This window comes from Mytilus edulis, chromosome 2 (genome assembly GCF_963676685.1).
Source record: "Mytilus edulis chromosome 2, xbMytEdul2.2, whole genome shotgun sequence".
Lineage (NCBI taxonomy): Eukaryota > Metazoa > Mollusca > Bivalvia > Mytilida > Mytilidae > Mytilus > Mytilus edulis.
The window spans coordinates 51846544-51864408 of NC_092345.1; the positions used below are offsets into that span (position 1 = coordinate 51846544).

Consider the following 17865-nt stretch of genomic DNA (forward strand, 5'->3'; position numbering starts at 1 on the left):
ATAAGAGGCATATTTTATTGAAAGTAAAATTTAATAATTGTACCTAGATGGAAACTGGTATTATATTCTAATTCGCCAGCTCAAACGAATATAAATTATTTAATAAATAAAACAACTCATAAATAGGATAAGTGTGCCTACAGCTGTAGCAGCCTTTAATATTAATTTACATTCAATATGATTCTCAAACTAAAGTCCTTCACTATAAATTCAGGCATACTACTATTCCAATCATACAATAGCACAGTAATATACAGTAACACAATCAAAAACTATCTACAAAAGAGGAAAAATTCATATTAATATAATGTTATAAATGCATATACCCCCATTTACGATAACCATCTCATAAAAGGGTGGGTGAGTGGGTAAACATAATAACGAATGCTGCTACGTTGAACTATAGGCAAACTTCGAATAACTTTATTTTCTCAAACTAACCCCTTAAGTAATACTTAATCATACTTTACACAAAAATCATGAGCGTATATACCCGTGAAACCAGAATTACGGGTATATGCCATCCAATCAAATTGAACATAAACACACACCATGTGCTTGATGTAAACACTCACACGTGTTTATAGTAAACAATCACTTGACCGTTACAACGTCATGTGACTAATACCTTTAATAAAATTTTTTAGAACCTTCACTTTTCCAGTTCTTGATTTATGTACCTTTATAACGTTATATGCTAGCGGAGGCATCATCACCATGACTGTATGACATTTACACTTTAATACTTTATGATGTATTAAAATGAGTAGTTGAATAATTACTGTTGCAAACTCCATTAAAAATTTGATTTGAGATCATTTTTATACAACCGCAAAAATTGAAAACTTTTTGGTTGTACATTGGTATCACGTTGGCATCATCGTCTTCATCCAAAGACATTCGGTTTTCGCACTCTAACTTCAGTAAAAGTAAAATAGAAATATATGAAATTTAGACACAAGATTTATGACCATGAAAGGAAGGGTGCGATTGATTTGGGGTATTTTGGTCTCAACAGTTTAGGAATAAGGGGCCAAATTAGCATTGTTCTTGGTTTTTGCTCTATAACTTAAGTATTGGTAAACAAAAATCTATGATATTTTTAACATAAGGTCTATTGCCTCATAAGGAGGGTTGGGATAGATTTTGGTAATTTTAGTTCCAACAGTGTAGGATTTAGGGGCCAAAAACAGACCCAAATAAGCATTTCTCAGGTCCTGTTTTCTAATTGGTCTACATTAAAGTCCAAAGGTACGAAATTAAAATAAGCTTGATGTTAATAAAAATTGAATTCTTGGGGTTCTTTGATATGGTGAGTCTTAAAATGTACTTAGATTTTTGATTATGGGCCCAGTTTTCAAGTTGGTCCAAATCGGGGTCAAAAATTATTATATTTAGTATTGTGCAATAGCAAGAAATTTTCAATTGCGCAGTATTCTGCAATAGCAAGAAATCTTCAATTGCACAGTATTGTTCAATAGCAAGAAATGTTCAATTGCACAGTACTGCACAATAGCAAGACATCTCCAATTGCACAGTATTGTGCAATAGCAAGAAATTTTTAATTGCACAGTATTGCACAATAGCAAGAAATATCTAATTGCACAATATTGCGCAATAGCAAGAAATTTTCAATTGCACAGTATTGCCAATAGCCAGAAATATTCAATTGCACAGGATTGTCCCGTTTTCAAATTGGTCTACATTAAGATCCAAAGGGTCAAAATTTGAACTTTGTTTCATTTCAACAAAAATTGAATTCTTAGGATTCAAACGCATTGATCTCAGCAATTTCTTCACTGTCATTCCCTCAATAACTGCATTAAACAGTTTCTAATCATTATTCATTCAAAACCATTTTATTATACCAATGTCTCACACACAACATATTATAGTATACTGTTGTCTATCAGTCCATCATCCACACTTCAGACAATAACTAGAAAACACTTCCCCCTACTTTCAAGAAACTTTGTTGAAATGTTTATATCTATTGACATTAGCTCCACATCGATTTTATAAATTTTAGAATTTTCATTTCCATGTTATGAAGAGAGATTTTATCCTTAAAAAAGAGAGAATTTTCCAATTTTGAACAATAACACAAAAATGCATCCATCACCTTTAATTAAACTTTGGTGAATTGTTTACACTATTGACCTAAGGTCCCTTTTGAATTAAATAAATTTCAGATTATACATTTCTGTGTTATGAATTTTTATATATGCTAAAAAAAAGAAGGGATTTTATAGTTTTTGGACACCTATAAGTGCAGGAGTTTCTGGCTACATTGAAAACCCATTGGAGGCCTTCAGCTGTTGTCTACTCTATGGTTGGGTTGTTGTCACTTTGACACTTTCCTTATTTCCCATCTCAATTATTCACACAAACACTTCCACATCATTTTATAAAACTTGGGTGAATTGTCTATGTCTGTTGACTTCAGCTACATTCCAAAATTTAAAACAAGATTAACAACTACAGGTGCCCAAATAGCCTTCAACGATGACAAAAGCTCATACAGCACAGTCAGCTATAAAAGACCTTAAAATGACAAATATAAAACAAATGAAATGAGAAAACAAATAGACTAATAATTGTACAAAACAAAATAGTTCAACCTTTAAGCAAGCTTAAAAGGAATCAAGACATACCATGCGCTTACAGTGCAGCTATTTATTAACAAACTCCATATTCAAACACTCAAACAACTAATTCATAGAGAGGGGTGGAAGTTGAAGCCCCCTTTTTTTTTATCAGTCAACGCATTTGAATGAAGACATGTACACATCAACTCAATTTGTTAATACACATTTCAAGTCTAGCTTTCAATACATTTGTAACGACCTTTAACCCCACTGACAATTTGCGTCTGTGTCCATACTTGTACCTTTAATAAATATATTTTTAAAGCCCAGGAATGATCACACTCTGTCACAAGTTGAGTTTTAATCATTTCATCTTTCATGTCGCAGGAAGCGATATCAGGATATGGTGGTTTATTTGATGGTAACGTTGCTGTTGCGTCAGATGTAGAGGCCATCGCGCCGCTTAGCTCAATTTCAGACGAGCCTTGTCCGCGGATCTGCGAATCAGCATCCTTTGCGCTTGCCGTAACCGACGACGTAGATTTTTTTATGAAAAAAATCACGAACACTTTTCTGCGACTTACCCTCTTGTTTACATAAACCAACTGAAGATCGAACACGGACCGACCATGCACATGCTTCGGAAATTATTTTGCGTTTTCCTTACATCATTACCTGTTACACTCAGAGACCTCCGAGTTGATCGGCTGGGAACATCATATGCAATAGACCTCTTTCGAGTTCATCCATCACCGGAAAAAACTCGTCAATTATACGCGCCTTTATGACATCATTTACCAGATAGAGATGGTGGCCTGTATCCCTGCACTATTTACGTTCATCAAGCGTCTTAGTGATCGTCATTGTGCAGGATTAAATAGAAATAATGGGTGTTCTGTAGGTAATTAATGACAATGCCCTAATGACAGCAGTGCTAATTGTCAAATTTGAGAATTCAATTTGCCGAATAATTCGTACAATATAAAATTAAAGTTTTCCAACCCGGCTCAACATTGGAATGAAAGTGACGACGCCCCTAAACGCACAAATGACGTTCACTAAAACCAGAGTTTTTGACGGAAATGCATCGAACTGGAAAGTTGTCTATTAGTAAAGCCCTATAAAATATTTTTTTTATCATTTTTTTTTGGGGTGTCAAAATGATGTGGATGCTTGAGCATCTGAGCATACATGCAAGCTACGCCACTGGATTCAACTTGTGCAAATATAACAAAAGTGAAGCAAGAAGTATTTTTTTATTATTTAAAGTGACAATCAATAAAAAAAACCCGTTTAATTCTCGCTGTGTCTTTAGTATCATTGAAGTAAATGCATGCATTGCCTTTTGAAGTTATAATTTTTATTGGTCCATACGAGACGGTGACATTCGAAAATAATTCTCCCGCTGAGTCATGGGATAGAGTAAACTGTCTTCCTCGTATGAACCAATCCAAATCTGGCATTTTATCGTAAAGTATGATAATTAAAAATGTCACCCTGGCATACTAATATCATATTTGGAATATGGATTTTCACACCAACCTTTCGGATGACTCGTTGAAAGAGGGCCTCGTGGTATATTTGTTTCTCCTCCGGTATCTATGATGTGTTTATTTGCAAGGCTTAATTTATTGCCCGATATCCAACATACCCTCGTTTGCAGTGGCAGACCAAATAAGTTACCCTTCATCCGGAGTGGGGGCTACTCTGCAGAACCTACCCATTATATGAAATGGTAATCGTTTCTCATCCTGAATATGCATAAAAAAGAAGTGGCAACTGGACATTAGCCAAGCACCAATCAATCACAACAAGTCCGCTTCGTCATCACTATGCAGAACGTCTTCTCTATACAACCAATTTTATATATTTTTGATAATTTTACAAAATCTAGAAGTGATTAGCGAATACAATCTAACATTATTACGACCGATGATAAAAAACAAAGATATTACACTTGCTAGATAGTAAAATTGAGAATGGAAATGGTGAATGTTTCAAAGAGACAACAATCCGACCATAGAGCAGACAACAGTCGAATGCCACCAAAGGGTCTTCAATGCAGCGAGAAACTCCTGCACCCGGAGGCGTCCTTCAGCTGGTCCCAAAACAAATATATATTCTAGTTCATTGATAATGGACGTCATACTAAACTCCGAATTATACACAAGAAACTAAAATTATTAATCATACAAAACTAACAAATACCAGAGTCTCCTCACTTGGCACAGGCGCAAAAATGCTGCAGGGTTCAACATGTTTTTTGAGATCTCAACCCTCCCCCTATACCTCTAGTCCGATGTCAGAGGAGGTAACAAAAGATAATAAACAAAATGACATTAATACATAAATAACAACAGACTACTACTGACATGCCAGCAACAGACCTCAATTAAACTGATTGAAAGATTATGTCTTCATCATATGAATAGCAGGCCCAATCCCTCCCGTTAGGAGTTGATAAATCGTTAGAAATAATGTCAACAAACCGGTTACTTAGTAACTAAAATAACAAATGTCAAATAGGTATATTAACCTTGGTTATATATCTGCTGAAACGATTTCATTTGATATTATTTAACATATAACATTGACTTATTAAAAACTGCCACTTTCTATCAATGTTTGAAAAGATTGCATTATATTTTGCCCACTTCAATTAACGATGCTTTTTTACAGATGTATCCTGTTGGATAATCACATGGTCTGTCGTTCCAGTAAATTTCATTCCAGTTACATATTTCTGTACAGAAACATGCACAATAGCCATCGCCATCTGGTTCTTTTGGGCCCCAGTTCTCAAACGTGATTTTAGCATTGTCATAACTCCATACCCACGACCCAATCGTGGAGGGATATTTTAAACCAATCCATGCATCATCTGAAACATAAGTTATATATATAGCACGCCTTTTACGAATTATAAAAAAAGAAGATGTGGTATGATTGCCAATGAGACAACTCTCCTTTAGAGACCAAAATGCACAGACATTAACAACTAAAGGTCACCGTACGGCCTTATAACTTATTTAATTCACGAAAAGCGTAGCTTTGAGTGGATTAAATATGTTAATCAATAATGAGTAAGGCGTGTCTATATATATGATTTGTAACATTTATTTGCTATGACACATGTTAAAGGTTAAACCCTAACCAATAAAACTTTTCTGTTTTAGATACGGCAATCAAATAGTGGCGTGAATTTTTTTATACTATATCTGATTTCAGAAAATTAATGTCAGTTGGATTTGTTTGACCGATAAAGGTACGTTTAAAATTCAAAGAATAGATGCCGTTTGATTCATACTCGATAGACATTTATTTATTCTTCCCAAAAGTTCTTTAAAGGGGGGGGGGGTACAAAAGTTTATTCCATGATTATTTGCCATCAAAACATAAAAAAAAGACTTGTAGTTTCAAAGAGGACGTTGTGATAAAAAGGAAACATATCCCTAATACCAATTATGAAGGTAAATCAAAAAGTTCTTTCATTCCCCGAAACGTGGGAAGATCGGTTTATTGAATGTGTGTTGAATTCATGTAAGGTCCAGGGACAAATTTTTGAAGCCTATTCAATACACGAAAATAGAACTTTATGTGTGTGTGTGGGGGGGGGGGGGGGGGGGTGTATGTTTTCTATTCTTCTAAAAAGATATTATGATCCCCAATTTGATGAAAAGTTTTTTTTTTATTCTGGTCAAGCAGATGACAAAAAATAATTCTGAATCCAGATTTTCCCCATACCTTATCCTATAGTGTTAAATATTGAAAAAAAATAATTTGATTGATAGCGTTGAAAAACTAAATAAGACTGATCGCTCTTTGTGCGAAAACAAATTTCCGACTGAGACCAAAAAAAAACATATCCCCTTGAAATTCAAATTGTTGCTCCCTTATTACTAACCGAAGGAGGCGGAGCTACAGTGTCAATTTTTGAGATGGAAGTTAATGCACTGGTTTAAGCTCCTCCCATTTTTTGCTTTCAAACGAGAAGTTCTCTACGGTGGGATTGGAGAGTGAAATAACTAAAAAAAAACATTCAGTTAACGCACTCTACTAAAAATAACCGAGTTAACTCACCCGAAGATTAAAGGAAAATTTACCATTCATGTTACAATGTTCTTTACAAAATATTTGAAGAAAAATTTTCTATTTAAATTTTTTGTTGTTCAAAACCATGATATTTTCATATAAATTGATGACAATTTTGGAAACACATGTATTGTCTATGTTAACAATTTTTCATTTATAGCGGAATCAAGATTTAATGGCCTAAATGCCGTAATACGGAGCCCCGCTAGGGACATGCAAAGAAAAAAAAAATATATTGTGCGCACAACTTAAATAAATTGTGCGCACAATTTAAATATATTGTGCGCACAACTTAAATATAGTGTGCGCACAAAATAATATATTGTGCGCACAATTTAAATATATTGTGCGCACAAAATAATATAGTGTGCGCACAATTTAAATATATTGTGCGCACAACTTAAATATATTGTGCGCACAACTTAAATATATTGTGCGCACAACTTAGACATATTGTGCGCACAATTAAATATATTGTGCTGACAACATAATATACATGTAGTGTGCGTTAAATTCTTTGACCTTACACATGGTAGGGGCTTCAGTGTCTCCTTTTTAAAGTGACAGAATGGAGAAATGCATAAGGTTTTCTTTTGAAATGGGGCTAGATTACATGGAAATACTCTAGCAAAAAATCGTCAGTGCATTTGTAACGACTCCTGACATGAATACGGAATAAATAACGTTTATTTCGTCTGAAACTGACTTGGTTTACCAACAGATGCATCGGAAGCCTCCACTTCATATCAGAGTTTATTGGAACGGAATGAAACAGAGTTGGCAATAGAGCGAGGACACTTTCGAACCTATGTAGACTTTCTTGTAACAAATATACAACTACTATTTGCACTTATAATGCATTATACTTTATTTCTGAAAATCTCAAGATTTGGTTTTGATTGGCACAAGACTGACATGTTCCTCAATTCACGACTTGGATTTTGTTATGCTCCGTCGACGATAGAAATGGCCATTATATTTAAAAGTCTTTACGTCCGTCCGTTCGTCCGTTCGTCTCTGTTTATGGTAAATGATTTGGTTATAGTTTATGATGAAGTTTTTGTGTCTGACTGACTTTGTTTGTTCATGATTAAGTACGATTTTTACCCAAAATGTACTGTTCGTTATTGAAATGTGACGGTGTGTTCAGTCTAAGAAATTCACCATGAAATTGTGATCAAATAGAGATAAAACTGAGAACATATATAAATCAAAAGATGCAATATGAGTGCCAATGAGACAGCTCTCCATCCAAGTCATAATTTATGAAAAGTGAAAAATTATTGGTTATAGTACGGTTTTCATTACGTAGCGTTGGCTCACACCTAACAGCAAACTATAAAAGTCCCAAAATAACTGTAACAAAACGATAAACATATATGAACCACACCAATAAACAGAATACCACTGAATAACATGTTTCCGACATAGAACAGTATGTTAATTATGATTTAGAATTTTTTTAAGAGTTGTGTACAAATGTTTCAGGCCAAGTTATAGATTCATTCTGATTAAAAGAAAAGAGGGCAAGAGGTCACTGATAGTATCTATTTTTGATCGATTTCATTATACATGTACAATTTTACAGAATATTGTTCGTATTCATTATGAAACTGAAATGTTACGAAGCAATCTAGGAATAGTCAATGAAAAAGTATTCCTCAGTGATGTTTTTTGAAAACAAACGAAACAATTATGATTCAATGTTTCCAAATATGGTCCGTTTTGGGGCATCATTTGTTCATAAACTTGTGGCCCGATTGATCGCGATCAATGCGAGTACCAATGAGACAACATAATACATATACACCATGATAGCTCATACAAATACGGGTTATATTCTTCTCATATATTTTATGATGGTATGGTACGCAACCCCTAACGGGAGTGATTGTGCTTGATATTCAAATAATTAAGACGGTCATAATCTTTCAATCAGTTAAATTAAGGTGTGGAGCTGGTATGTCAGTAACTGCTATAGGCACCATAGTAGTCCTTTGTTAATTTATGTATCATTGTCATTTTATTAAGTTTCATAATTTAAGTTTCTTTTGAATTTTTTGAAAAGCTATATTTTTACCGGCTGTTTCCCAACCAAATTACAGTGGAAAAACATTGTCAATAGTGCGATCAACCTGGATGAGAAACATCAAAAGGAAGAGCGAATGCGTAGTTACAACGATTTTACACGATTTCTAAGATTGTCTGAGAACAATGGCTATGATTTTATATGGCAATATGCAAAATATACTAGCAGACTTCGAACCGCTAAACATGTAGCTAAACTTTGGTCTACTCCCCCGACTAGCGAAAACTGCAACTTGTGTGGACACTTTGTTCAAGATACACTTTACCATTAAATTAGAATGTGCACAGAACTTCAATGCAAACACAAAGACACTTGCTATATAAAAGATTATCAGAAATGACTAGTGACAATTTCTTATACACACTGCTTTCAAAATCAGACGAGTACGTGTCCTGTTTTCTGCTTGGCAATCACGAAGCTCTATTGGACTTTTTAACACCAGAGCATTGTTTAGACGTCTTTAACGAAGGATTTTCCTATCTTAAATACTGTAGACTGTAAATACTCTTGAATTCAAAATATTTAGTGACATTAATTCTATTATCTAATATCAAAACTTTGTAATTGTACATAATTTATATGCATTTTGTCAATCTCCTTTAGGAGGAAATAAAGTATGATGGAACTGAGTTTTACTGTCGGTATTGCTGTTTTTTTTTTGTATCTGCATTGGCTAGAGGTACAAAAATAGGGTTGAGATCTCACAAAACATGTTTAACTCCGCCGCATTTTTGTGTCCGTCCAAGGTCAGGAGCCTCTGGCCTTTGTGTTGATCTTCTATGAAGTTTAATTTTAGTTTCTTTTATATATTTTGGATAAATAAAGGAAGATGTGATATGAGTGCCAATGAGACAACTCTCCATCCAAGTCACTATTTATTAAAGTAAACCATTATTGGTCAAGGTACGATCTTTGACACGTAGCTTAGGCTCACAAACAGCAAGCTCTAAAGGGTCCCCGAAATTAATAGTGTAAAACCATTCAAACCGGAAAACCAACGGCCTAATTTATATAAAAAACGAGAAACGAGAAACACAATTTAGTATGACGTCCATTATCGCTGAACTAGTACATATTTTTGTTTATGGGCCAGCTGAAGCGCGCCTTGGGTGCGATATTTTCTTGCTGTATTGAAGAACCAAATGTATCTGAGAAACAAACCGTCTTATAATTATTTTGTACATTAAATACAGTAAAACTATACCTTTATTATCGTATCTAAAAAATAGACCAATTCTGAGATATTTAAAATTGACCAATAAACCATGAAAATAAAGTCAAGGTCAGACAAATATATATACATTACAATCATTCCACAAAACAAATAAAATTCACATATTCCTTATAGTATCTGAAAAACAGACCAAACAAGAAACAAATAACACGAACCATGAAATATAAAATCAAGGTCAGATTAATATTACTGCAAGATAGACAATTACACCATACAAACATTCCGTACATCAAATATATCTAGCTAAATGATTATAGTATCCGAGAAATACACCTAAACACAAAAACATTACTTTGCCGGACCACTTAACCCTGAAAATCAGGTCAAGGTCAGATGACTACTGTCAAGTTTACATTTAGACATTAAAATCGTTTCATACAACCGAATATAGAAGAACTATTGCATTTGGTATATGAGATTTCGTCTACACCACGAACATTTAACCTTGTTGAATGATCAATAAAATGAGTTCATGGTCAAGTTAAAACTGTTTTCCAAATTTTGGGCGCACACAATATCATATTGTGCGCACAATATGTTTAAGTTGTGCGCACAATATATTTAAATTGTGCGCACAATATATTTAATTGTGCGCACAATATATTTAAGTTGTGCGCACAATATATTTAAGTTGTGCGCACAATATATTATTTTGTGCACACAATATAATTATGTTGTGCGCACACTATATTATGTTGTGCGCACAATATATTTTTTTTTCTTTGCATGTCCCTAGCGGGGCTCCGTATAAATGAGTTATATACTAGCCACAAAAAGAAACGATATCCAGATTTTATCAAAAATATCTACTTTATTTTTCAACAATATTATTTTAGTTTTGTATTTTATGAAACAATAACATAAAAGCATACAAACTTTATAACAAAGATAACAAATCACAATAAATTTTCCTTATTGCACGGACTGTTTGAAGATATTGTTGTCAAAACCAAAAGTTGAAGAGTTAATATCGCGTATGGCCACCTCTTGCGTTGATAACAGCAGTCAATCGCTAAAATAACGTTATTTTCCGGTAAAACAAAAACAAAAGTGCAGTAACCTACAGACTTATGACTCTTTTCGAACATATAACTAGTCGCAATCAATAATATTTTGTTATTATTATGAAAAAATGTTGGGTATCGTTTCTTTTTTTGGCTAGTATATTATTAGAAACAAAACACGAAAAGGAGAAAAAATACTGTTCGTAAGATCAGAATCGGAATTGAACTCTATCGATATTTCTATCGGGTCCGATACAGTGAAAACGATAGAATTTATTCTTGCATAGGCGATATAGCACTTTTTACAATAAAATCCTGGTCAAACAGTTATGATTTATATTAGTACTTTATCATTCTGTTTTAAAAATTGATGTGAAATAGTAGTATGGCTAATCTTCGAACGGAGCTTGTTTGTGGAATCCATGCTCATCATCATTTCACATCTAAATTATGAAAAGTTGGAAGCCTTTAATTGGACATACACATTCTGTCAGTCATTTGCCTCTTGTTCACAATGGGGAGATAGAAGTGTTATGTCGAGCAGAATTTTTTGTTGTAAGTCAACTTCACACGTAAAATAGCACAAAAGTTTGACGTCAAAAGCACATTTGCATGTTTACAAGTCTATCCTGGCTGAATATTTGTATGCCACAACTCTGAACTGCGACTTATCTATAATACATCCGATACGTTTCACTTACAAAATATTCGTTTGGTGTTTTCGTACGGCTGATGGCATGTCGATAGATATTATTTTTACATATTAAGTTGTTCCCGCAATGTTCTGTATGATATTCATAAAACATGTATATGTTCGGTTGGTTTCAATAAAAACTTCATAATAGTGCGAGTGGAACGATTTAAGGTGGTTCCTAACACTACAGTTTTTTATGTTTTAAATTGGGGAAATTAAAGGGGCACTAGCTGTCAAAATGATGTTCACCGATTCGACTTAAATTCTCAAATTTTTAAATATAACGTACTACAACACATATCAAAATTACAATAAAACAGAAATAAATAAACAGTCAATTATGCATATACCAGATAATAAAAATTAGAATTTCGTGGGTTTTTTTTCTAGGCACCATCTAATAAACTATCGAGATACCTCAGAAAACTGCCGACGGTCATATAACACGATATAAAATAAACATGAATATAAATTGATAGCGACCTCGTGTAATTGGATTTTTTCCATGTCTGTTTGATTTCATGTTATAGGTAAAGAAAATAAGGAAAATAATAACACAGATCGAAATATGCTATTAAACACTATTGAAAAAAAACCAAATTGATTTAAGTCTCAATTTTTATGTGGCATAGTGATAGCCAGTGATAGGATATGAATGTTATCACCTGTGATTAAAGATTTCAACCAGGTGTTCTCTTCCTTATTTTCAATGTTAACTAAGGATCCATATTCCTTTTGACATTCAGCCTACAAATAAATGTAAAACGTTAGAAAAAAAGTAAAATAAAAAAAAAACAAAACTACTGAGTAAAATTCAAAACATTTCTATGACAGGACATGTTGATAAAATGACTTTCTATTATGTCAGTTGTTTAGTAAAATTTAAGATAATTTCAAAACACGCTCACAGATTTTTTCATGATTTTTTTCTAAAGAACACGCGAGAACAAATGTAGAAGAAATACATAGTATATTGAGAACAAATGGTTATGAGTGTGGTTTGAAAGGCCAACACTTTGGAAGGTCAGCCTTGTATGATGGAGTTACAATTTTCAGTACAATAACAAAAGAAACTTGATATTTACAAATGAACTGATATTAATATACGGATTAGAGGGTTAATTCTGATGCTTACCCTTCCGGAGCACCTGAGATCACCCCCTGATTTTTTATGGGGTACGTGTTACTTAGTCTTTAGTTTTCTATGCTGTGTCTTGTGTACTATTATTTGTCTGTTTGTATTTATCTTTTTCTTTTTTTTAACCATGGCGTTGTCAGTTTGTTTTTGATCTATGAGTTTGACTGTCCCTTTGGTATCTTTCGACCCTCTTTTCTAAGGGTTGATTTATTAGTGAAAGACAAGGTATGATAATAACGTCGATGATATTTTTCAGCATATTAGTCAAAAAGGGTGTTCAATTTATTCTTTGCCTTTTAATAGCGCGGAACTACATAAGAAGGTGTATGGGATTTAAAGAAGAGAGTATAATGGGCCAAAATATAAAGAATAGAAAAAAGACTAAACAAATTAAATTATAGCGAATTTTCAGGTTTCTAATATAAATTGTATATAAAACAAAAATAAAAAATAGAAAACATTTGGCATAAACAATTACAATATACAGAAATGACCAGACCCTTACCCTTTTGTAAACTTTTGTAAAAACTAAAAATGCCAGCCTCGTTCATGTCGTAATACCAGATTGTCTAGATTTTGATTACAATTTTAGAATTTAGCAAAAAATTTAATAAAATGAAAAATTGATAACATATAACCAATCAAGAAAGGAAAAAAAAAATAATAGGATAGTGAATAATGGTTATCAAAAATGGTCCGAAAAAAAAGACTACATATTATGATCATTAAGACAATCAAATGAAGACATACATAAATCATCTACATCATGATGTTTCAATAATTGGCATTCGACTGTTTACGAAAGTCTCTGAGTATACACGTTTTCATGAAATTTAGTTATTTACTACCTTTCGAAAATTACATATGAGTACTTATTTTTCCTAGTTTTAAATAACATTTTAACTGCTAAATAAGGGAACAATTTAATTTACAAAACATCACTTGAAACACCAACAAACACTAAGAGACATTTTATGAAGAGGGAATCATAGCTAATCATTAGTCTGCACTTTATGTCCTAAAAATTTTAATCGAAGACTAAAGAATGAAACCTTTTTTTCATTTTACTGTAATTATCAACCTAGTCGTGATGGTGTCTGCAAAACTTTCGAAGACATGACCTGAACATAACTATTACAAATCATATCCTTTTAATTAAGATTTAATCATATTTTATATTGCAGAAGCTGCCAGTCTATGGTGTAAAGTAATATATTACTTCAGCATTTTCCCATGTCGTCTTTTCATAAACGATCAAATAACAGTAGTCCATAAATAGCATCCAATCGGTAGGACATTTCTTTGAGTCTGTAACATAAAACATTAACAGAAAAATATCTATGACAATATTGTTTATATACAGCATACATTTTCATCTGTTTCTTTCGGAATTATATAGAAAAAAATATACCTGAAAATAAAAAGTGTTGAAACTAGTTCGCATTGAATTTGATGGTCGTTTTTTCTTTCTTCATTTCGGACTTTCGTTATTGGCTTTGAATGTTTAAATAATACCTGCATTTATCTTATCATGAACATTACTATTCTTATGTTAAAACCGTGAATCATAACAAGTAAAATAACATGAATTTATAGTTATCAAAGGTACCAGGATTATAATTTAGTACGCCAGACGCGCGTTTCGTCTACACAATACTCATCAGTGACGCTCATATCGAATACCGAACTCCAAGGAAAATTTCAAACGGAAAGTCTCTTTAATAATAAATGGCAACATGAAAAGCTCAAATTCATCAAACGAATCGATCATCTGACTTTATAATCACTAAAATTAAGTCAGAATTTCATGTTTAATCTTGAAATCTTGTTAGTTTATTTTACTATTATTTATGAATACTGAATGCAAGAAAAGAGAGGATAGGTATGTACGTCGACATACTTAGGTCTAATATGTACATCCTCGATCAAACAAAGTAAAAATAATAATAAAAAAACGACAAAAACAGAAGATATTAAATATTTATCAACACTAAATAATTTAAAACAAATCACATACGTCACACACTGACTGATTTTTAATTATCAAAAGCATATACACATGTGAAGGATAAAAATGTTGTTTTAAAGGAGAAAGTTCGGTAATGGCAATATTTCGCCCCTATAATTAGTTTTTAAAAGTTTCAAGATAACAATTGATAATGTTGATGAAAAGACAAATCTACCAAATATTGTCAAAGTTTTATTTTAAAGCGTTGATTTGTACATCTCACATAGTAAAAAAATGGAGATTTTGCGATATTTGACAAAATCATGTATATATTTCAAACAACTATATGCCTAGGTAATATAGAGCGCAGGCGTCGACAATTATTTTTTTCAAGTCAGATACTAGTATGTAAAACGTTATAACAAACATTATCTTAAAAGATCTTTTTGTCGCCGCATAAGTTCTATGTTTCCTGTCCCGAAAATCAATGGACATTTACGCGTTTTCATTGAAATATTCTAAAGGGTATCTGTGTGTGGACCGTAAGTCCCCGAGTGTATCATCAGCTCAGTAGTCAGTGCTAAGGTACTGACATGATTTATAAATAAGCTCAATTAAAATTTCTTGTTCAAAACTTAAAAAATAAAGTTTTCTACTACCTAGGGCCAAATTTAACTTAAGAGGAATTGGTTGTTCTGATTAGGTACTTTTCAATCAAATACTTCCAAGCCTTTCAGCGTATTTGCGCATAAATGGCTTTTGGAATGTTTATATTTGAGAGTTACAGGTTGAGGTATATCTACAAAATCGCATTGGAGGGACACAACTTATAAAATGTTTCTTGGAAGGCCAATAATACTTTGTATGCAGCTGTATTACCTTTGTCATATCTCATTACCATGGAGATCAATTGGCAATGTTCCTTCAGTGATGGTCCATTGACTTTGAATATTTCATGTTAAAGTAGATCTGTCGTGATCCTCTCATTGTGTTATATAAAGAATTAATAGCATGTAAATGGAAATGAAAATGACTGATCAAACTTACATGAGGGCTGGTATATCCGCCATTTTGAAGCTTGTATAGGTGTTAAATCCCCTTCAGAGTTTGAGTGGATCAAACATATCTTCTGAAGAGAGTTATAGCTGTAATAAGTACATATTTTAGCAAATTGGCACATAACAGCACAAGACACGGCTGATGGTGCAGTAATTTTTGAGTCAAACACCTGGAATTGTTTCTGATCATATTTCAATACGTACTTGGTAGTCATAATAGACAGAGCTGTTTTGACGGAAACTACCAACCATGGAATATATCTTGTGAGTATCATTTCGAAATCCAACAAGAATAATAATAAGATAGATTGTTCGTATAAAGTAAAAAGTAAAATCACAAAAATACTGAACTCCGTGGAAAGTTTTAAAAGTAAAGTCCCTAATCAAATGGCAAAATCAAAAGCTCAAACACATCGAACGAATGACATCAACGACTGATTGGTTGTTTGTTGCTACAACAATAAGAAATGTTTTCGCTGTTATACTATAAAACGAGACAATTAACATACGAGAGTCCTATGAGACTTTTTCAACTCCTCTCGACACCTACAGTTGAGAACAACTACGACAGGTAAAATGTGAGGGGTCGTCTCAAAACTTAGAAAAAATGAAATCATCATTGATTTTATTGCTTTCATTGACAATGATACAGCTTTCCTACAGAGTCCAAATAACATGGATTTTTTAAATGTATTATAAAGAAAATGAGAAAGTCACATTTCATCTTTTTAGACGTTGAGCTTCTAGCTGTCCTGGTGGAATTTGGGAAATGAAAAGAACAAAGCATGTTTAATTGTAGTTGATATTTAATTAATCAATGTTTTATCATCAATATGTCTGTTGACAAGAGCGGCACATATTTCCACAATGTCTGTTAGTTTTGGCTTTGGGTGCCTCCATAATGTACTCAATACTTTGTATATTTTCAATTCACCAATTTGGTGTTCAACTTGAATTCTGTATTCACCAATCACGCGATTAAATTGTCTGCTCTTTCTCTCAAATGTTATGCTTTACGATTAATTTGAGGTGTTGTAAATGGTGTAACTAAAGGATGACGATTTGGATAAACTATGTCTCTAAGGAGAACACAGTCCTCCTGAAAATGCAGCGAATCATTTCTCCGTATTTTGATCCAAAACCTTTTGTATGTATATTCACAGATGAGATAGAAAAATCTAAAGTACGAAAAAAATTGAAAAAGGTACAAAACTTGTTCCTTAAATTGGATATAGAGAAACAAATTCTGACCCGGTGAAAACAAAATATAGAAATGACAGTGAATGAATAAAATCAACGAAATTTCTTGTAAGAAACCCAAAGGTCATTTTCAAGGACACAATGACGAAGGGACAAGGTATGTTATTTTCGGGACATCAGCCGTTGGTCTCCAAACCACTGATTAGCAATGTCCATTTTGATTTTGCAATGTCAACAAGCTCTATAGTAAGAACTAACAACTTGAAATATAAATTCCATACGCAGGTATGTTAGAAAAAATGCACTGCTTAGATGTTGTAACATTAAAACGAGAAGTCAGCTATACTGTTTTAAAAAAATTCATCACGAAAAACATCAACTCTAGAGAAGTCCGCCGTTGATAAAAAAATAGATGTGATATTTAATTTCCTAAGACCTTCAAAATCAATATGTGGTTATCCCTCTAGAAATTGAATATGTACATCAACTAAGACAAAGATCGGTTGAAAAATACCAATTTGGTCGTGTTCACAATTGTGATATGGACGTACGGACAGTCCAGTAAGTATTTTTCATCAATGGAAAATTTCATAAAAGCTTTTACACCAACAAATTAGTCGTTATTTACATGCGGCAAATATTTGGCAAAAGACTCGTCTAATCATAAAATTGAAGAGAAAGCGGATCAGGATGCAGAATGGTTGCTGTATTTGTTTTAATCAAATATGACAGAGACATATATTTATTTATTTATTTGGTTGATATATATTCTGAAGCTATATAGTCAAGACAGTATAAAACCACCAATCCAATATGTTAC

At 32.9% G+C, this 17865-nt stretch overlaps 1 protein-coding gene across 1 annotated transcript; it reads right to left on the reverse strand.

Annotated features, from left to right (window-relative positions):
- Positions 1-123: 123 nt before the first annotated feature.
- Positions 124-16425, reverse strand: LOC139512404 (type-2 ice-structuring protein-like). Its single transcript, XM_071300012.1, has 5 exons — positions 15835-16425; positions 14059-14147; positions 12367-12448; positions 2891-5469; positions 124-628 (listed from the first exon to the last, which is right to left on the reverse strand). The coding sequence occupies exons 1-4, from the start codon at positions 16118-16120 to the stop codon at positions 5228-5230; spliced, it is 699 nt and encodes a 232-aa protein (XP_071156113.1). The 5' UTR covers positions 16121-16425; the 3' UTR covers positions 124-628; positions 2891-5227.
- Between the last annotated feature and the right edge of the window lie 1440 nt (positions 16426-17865).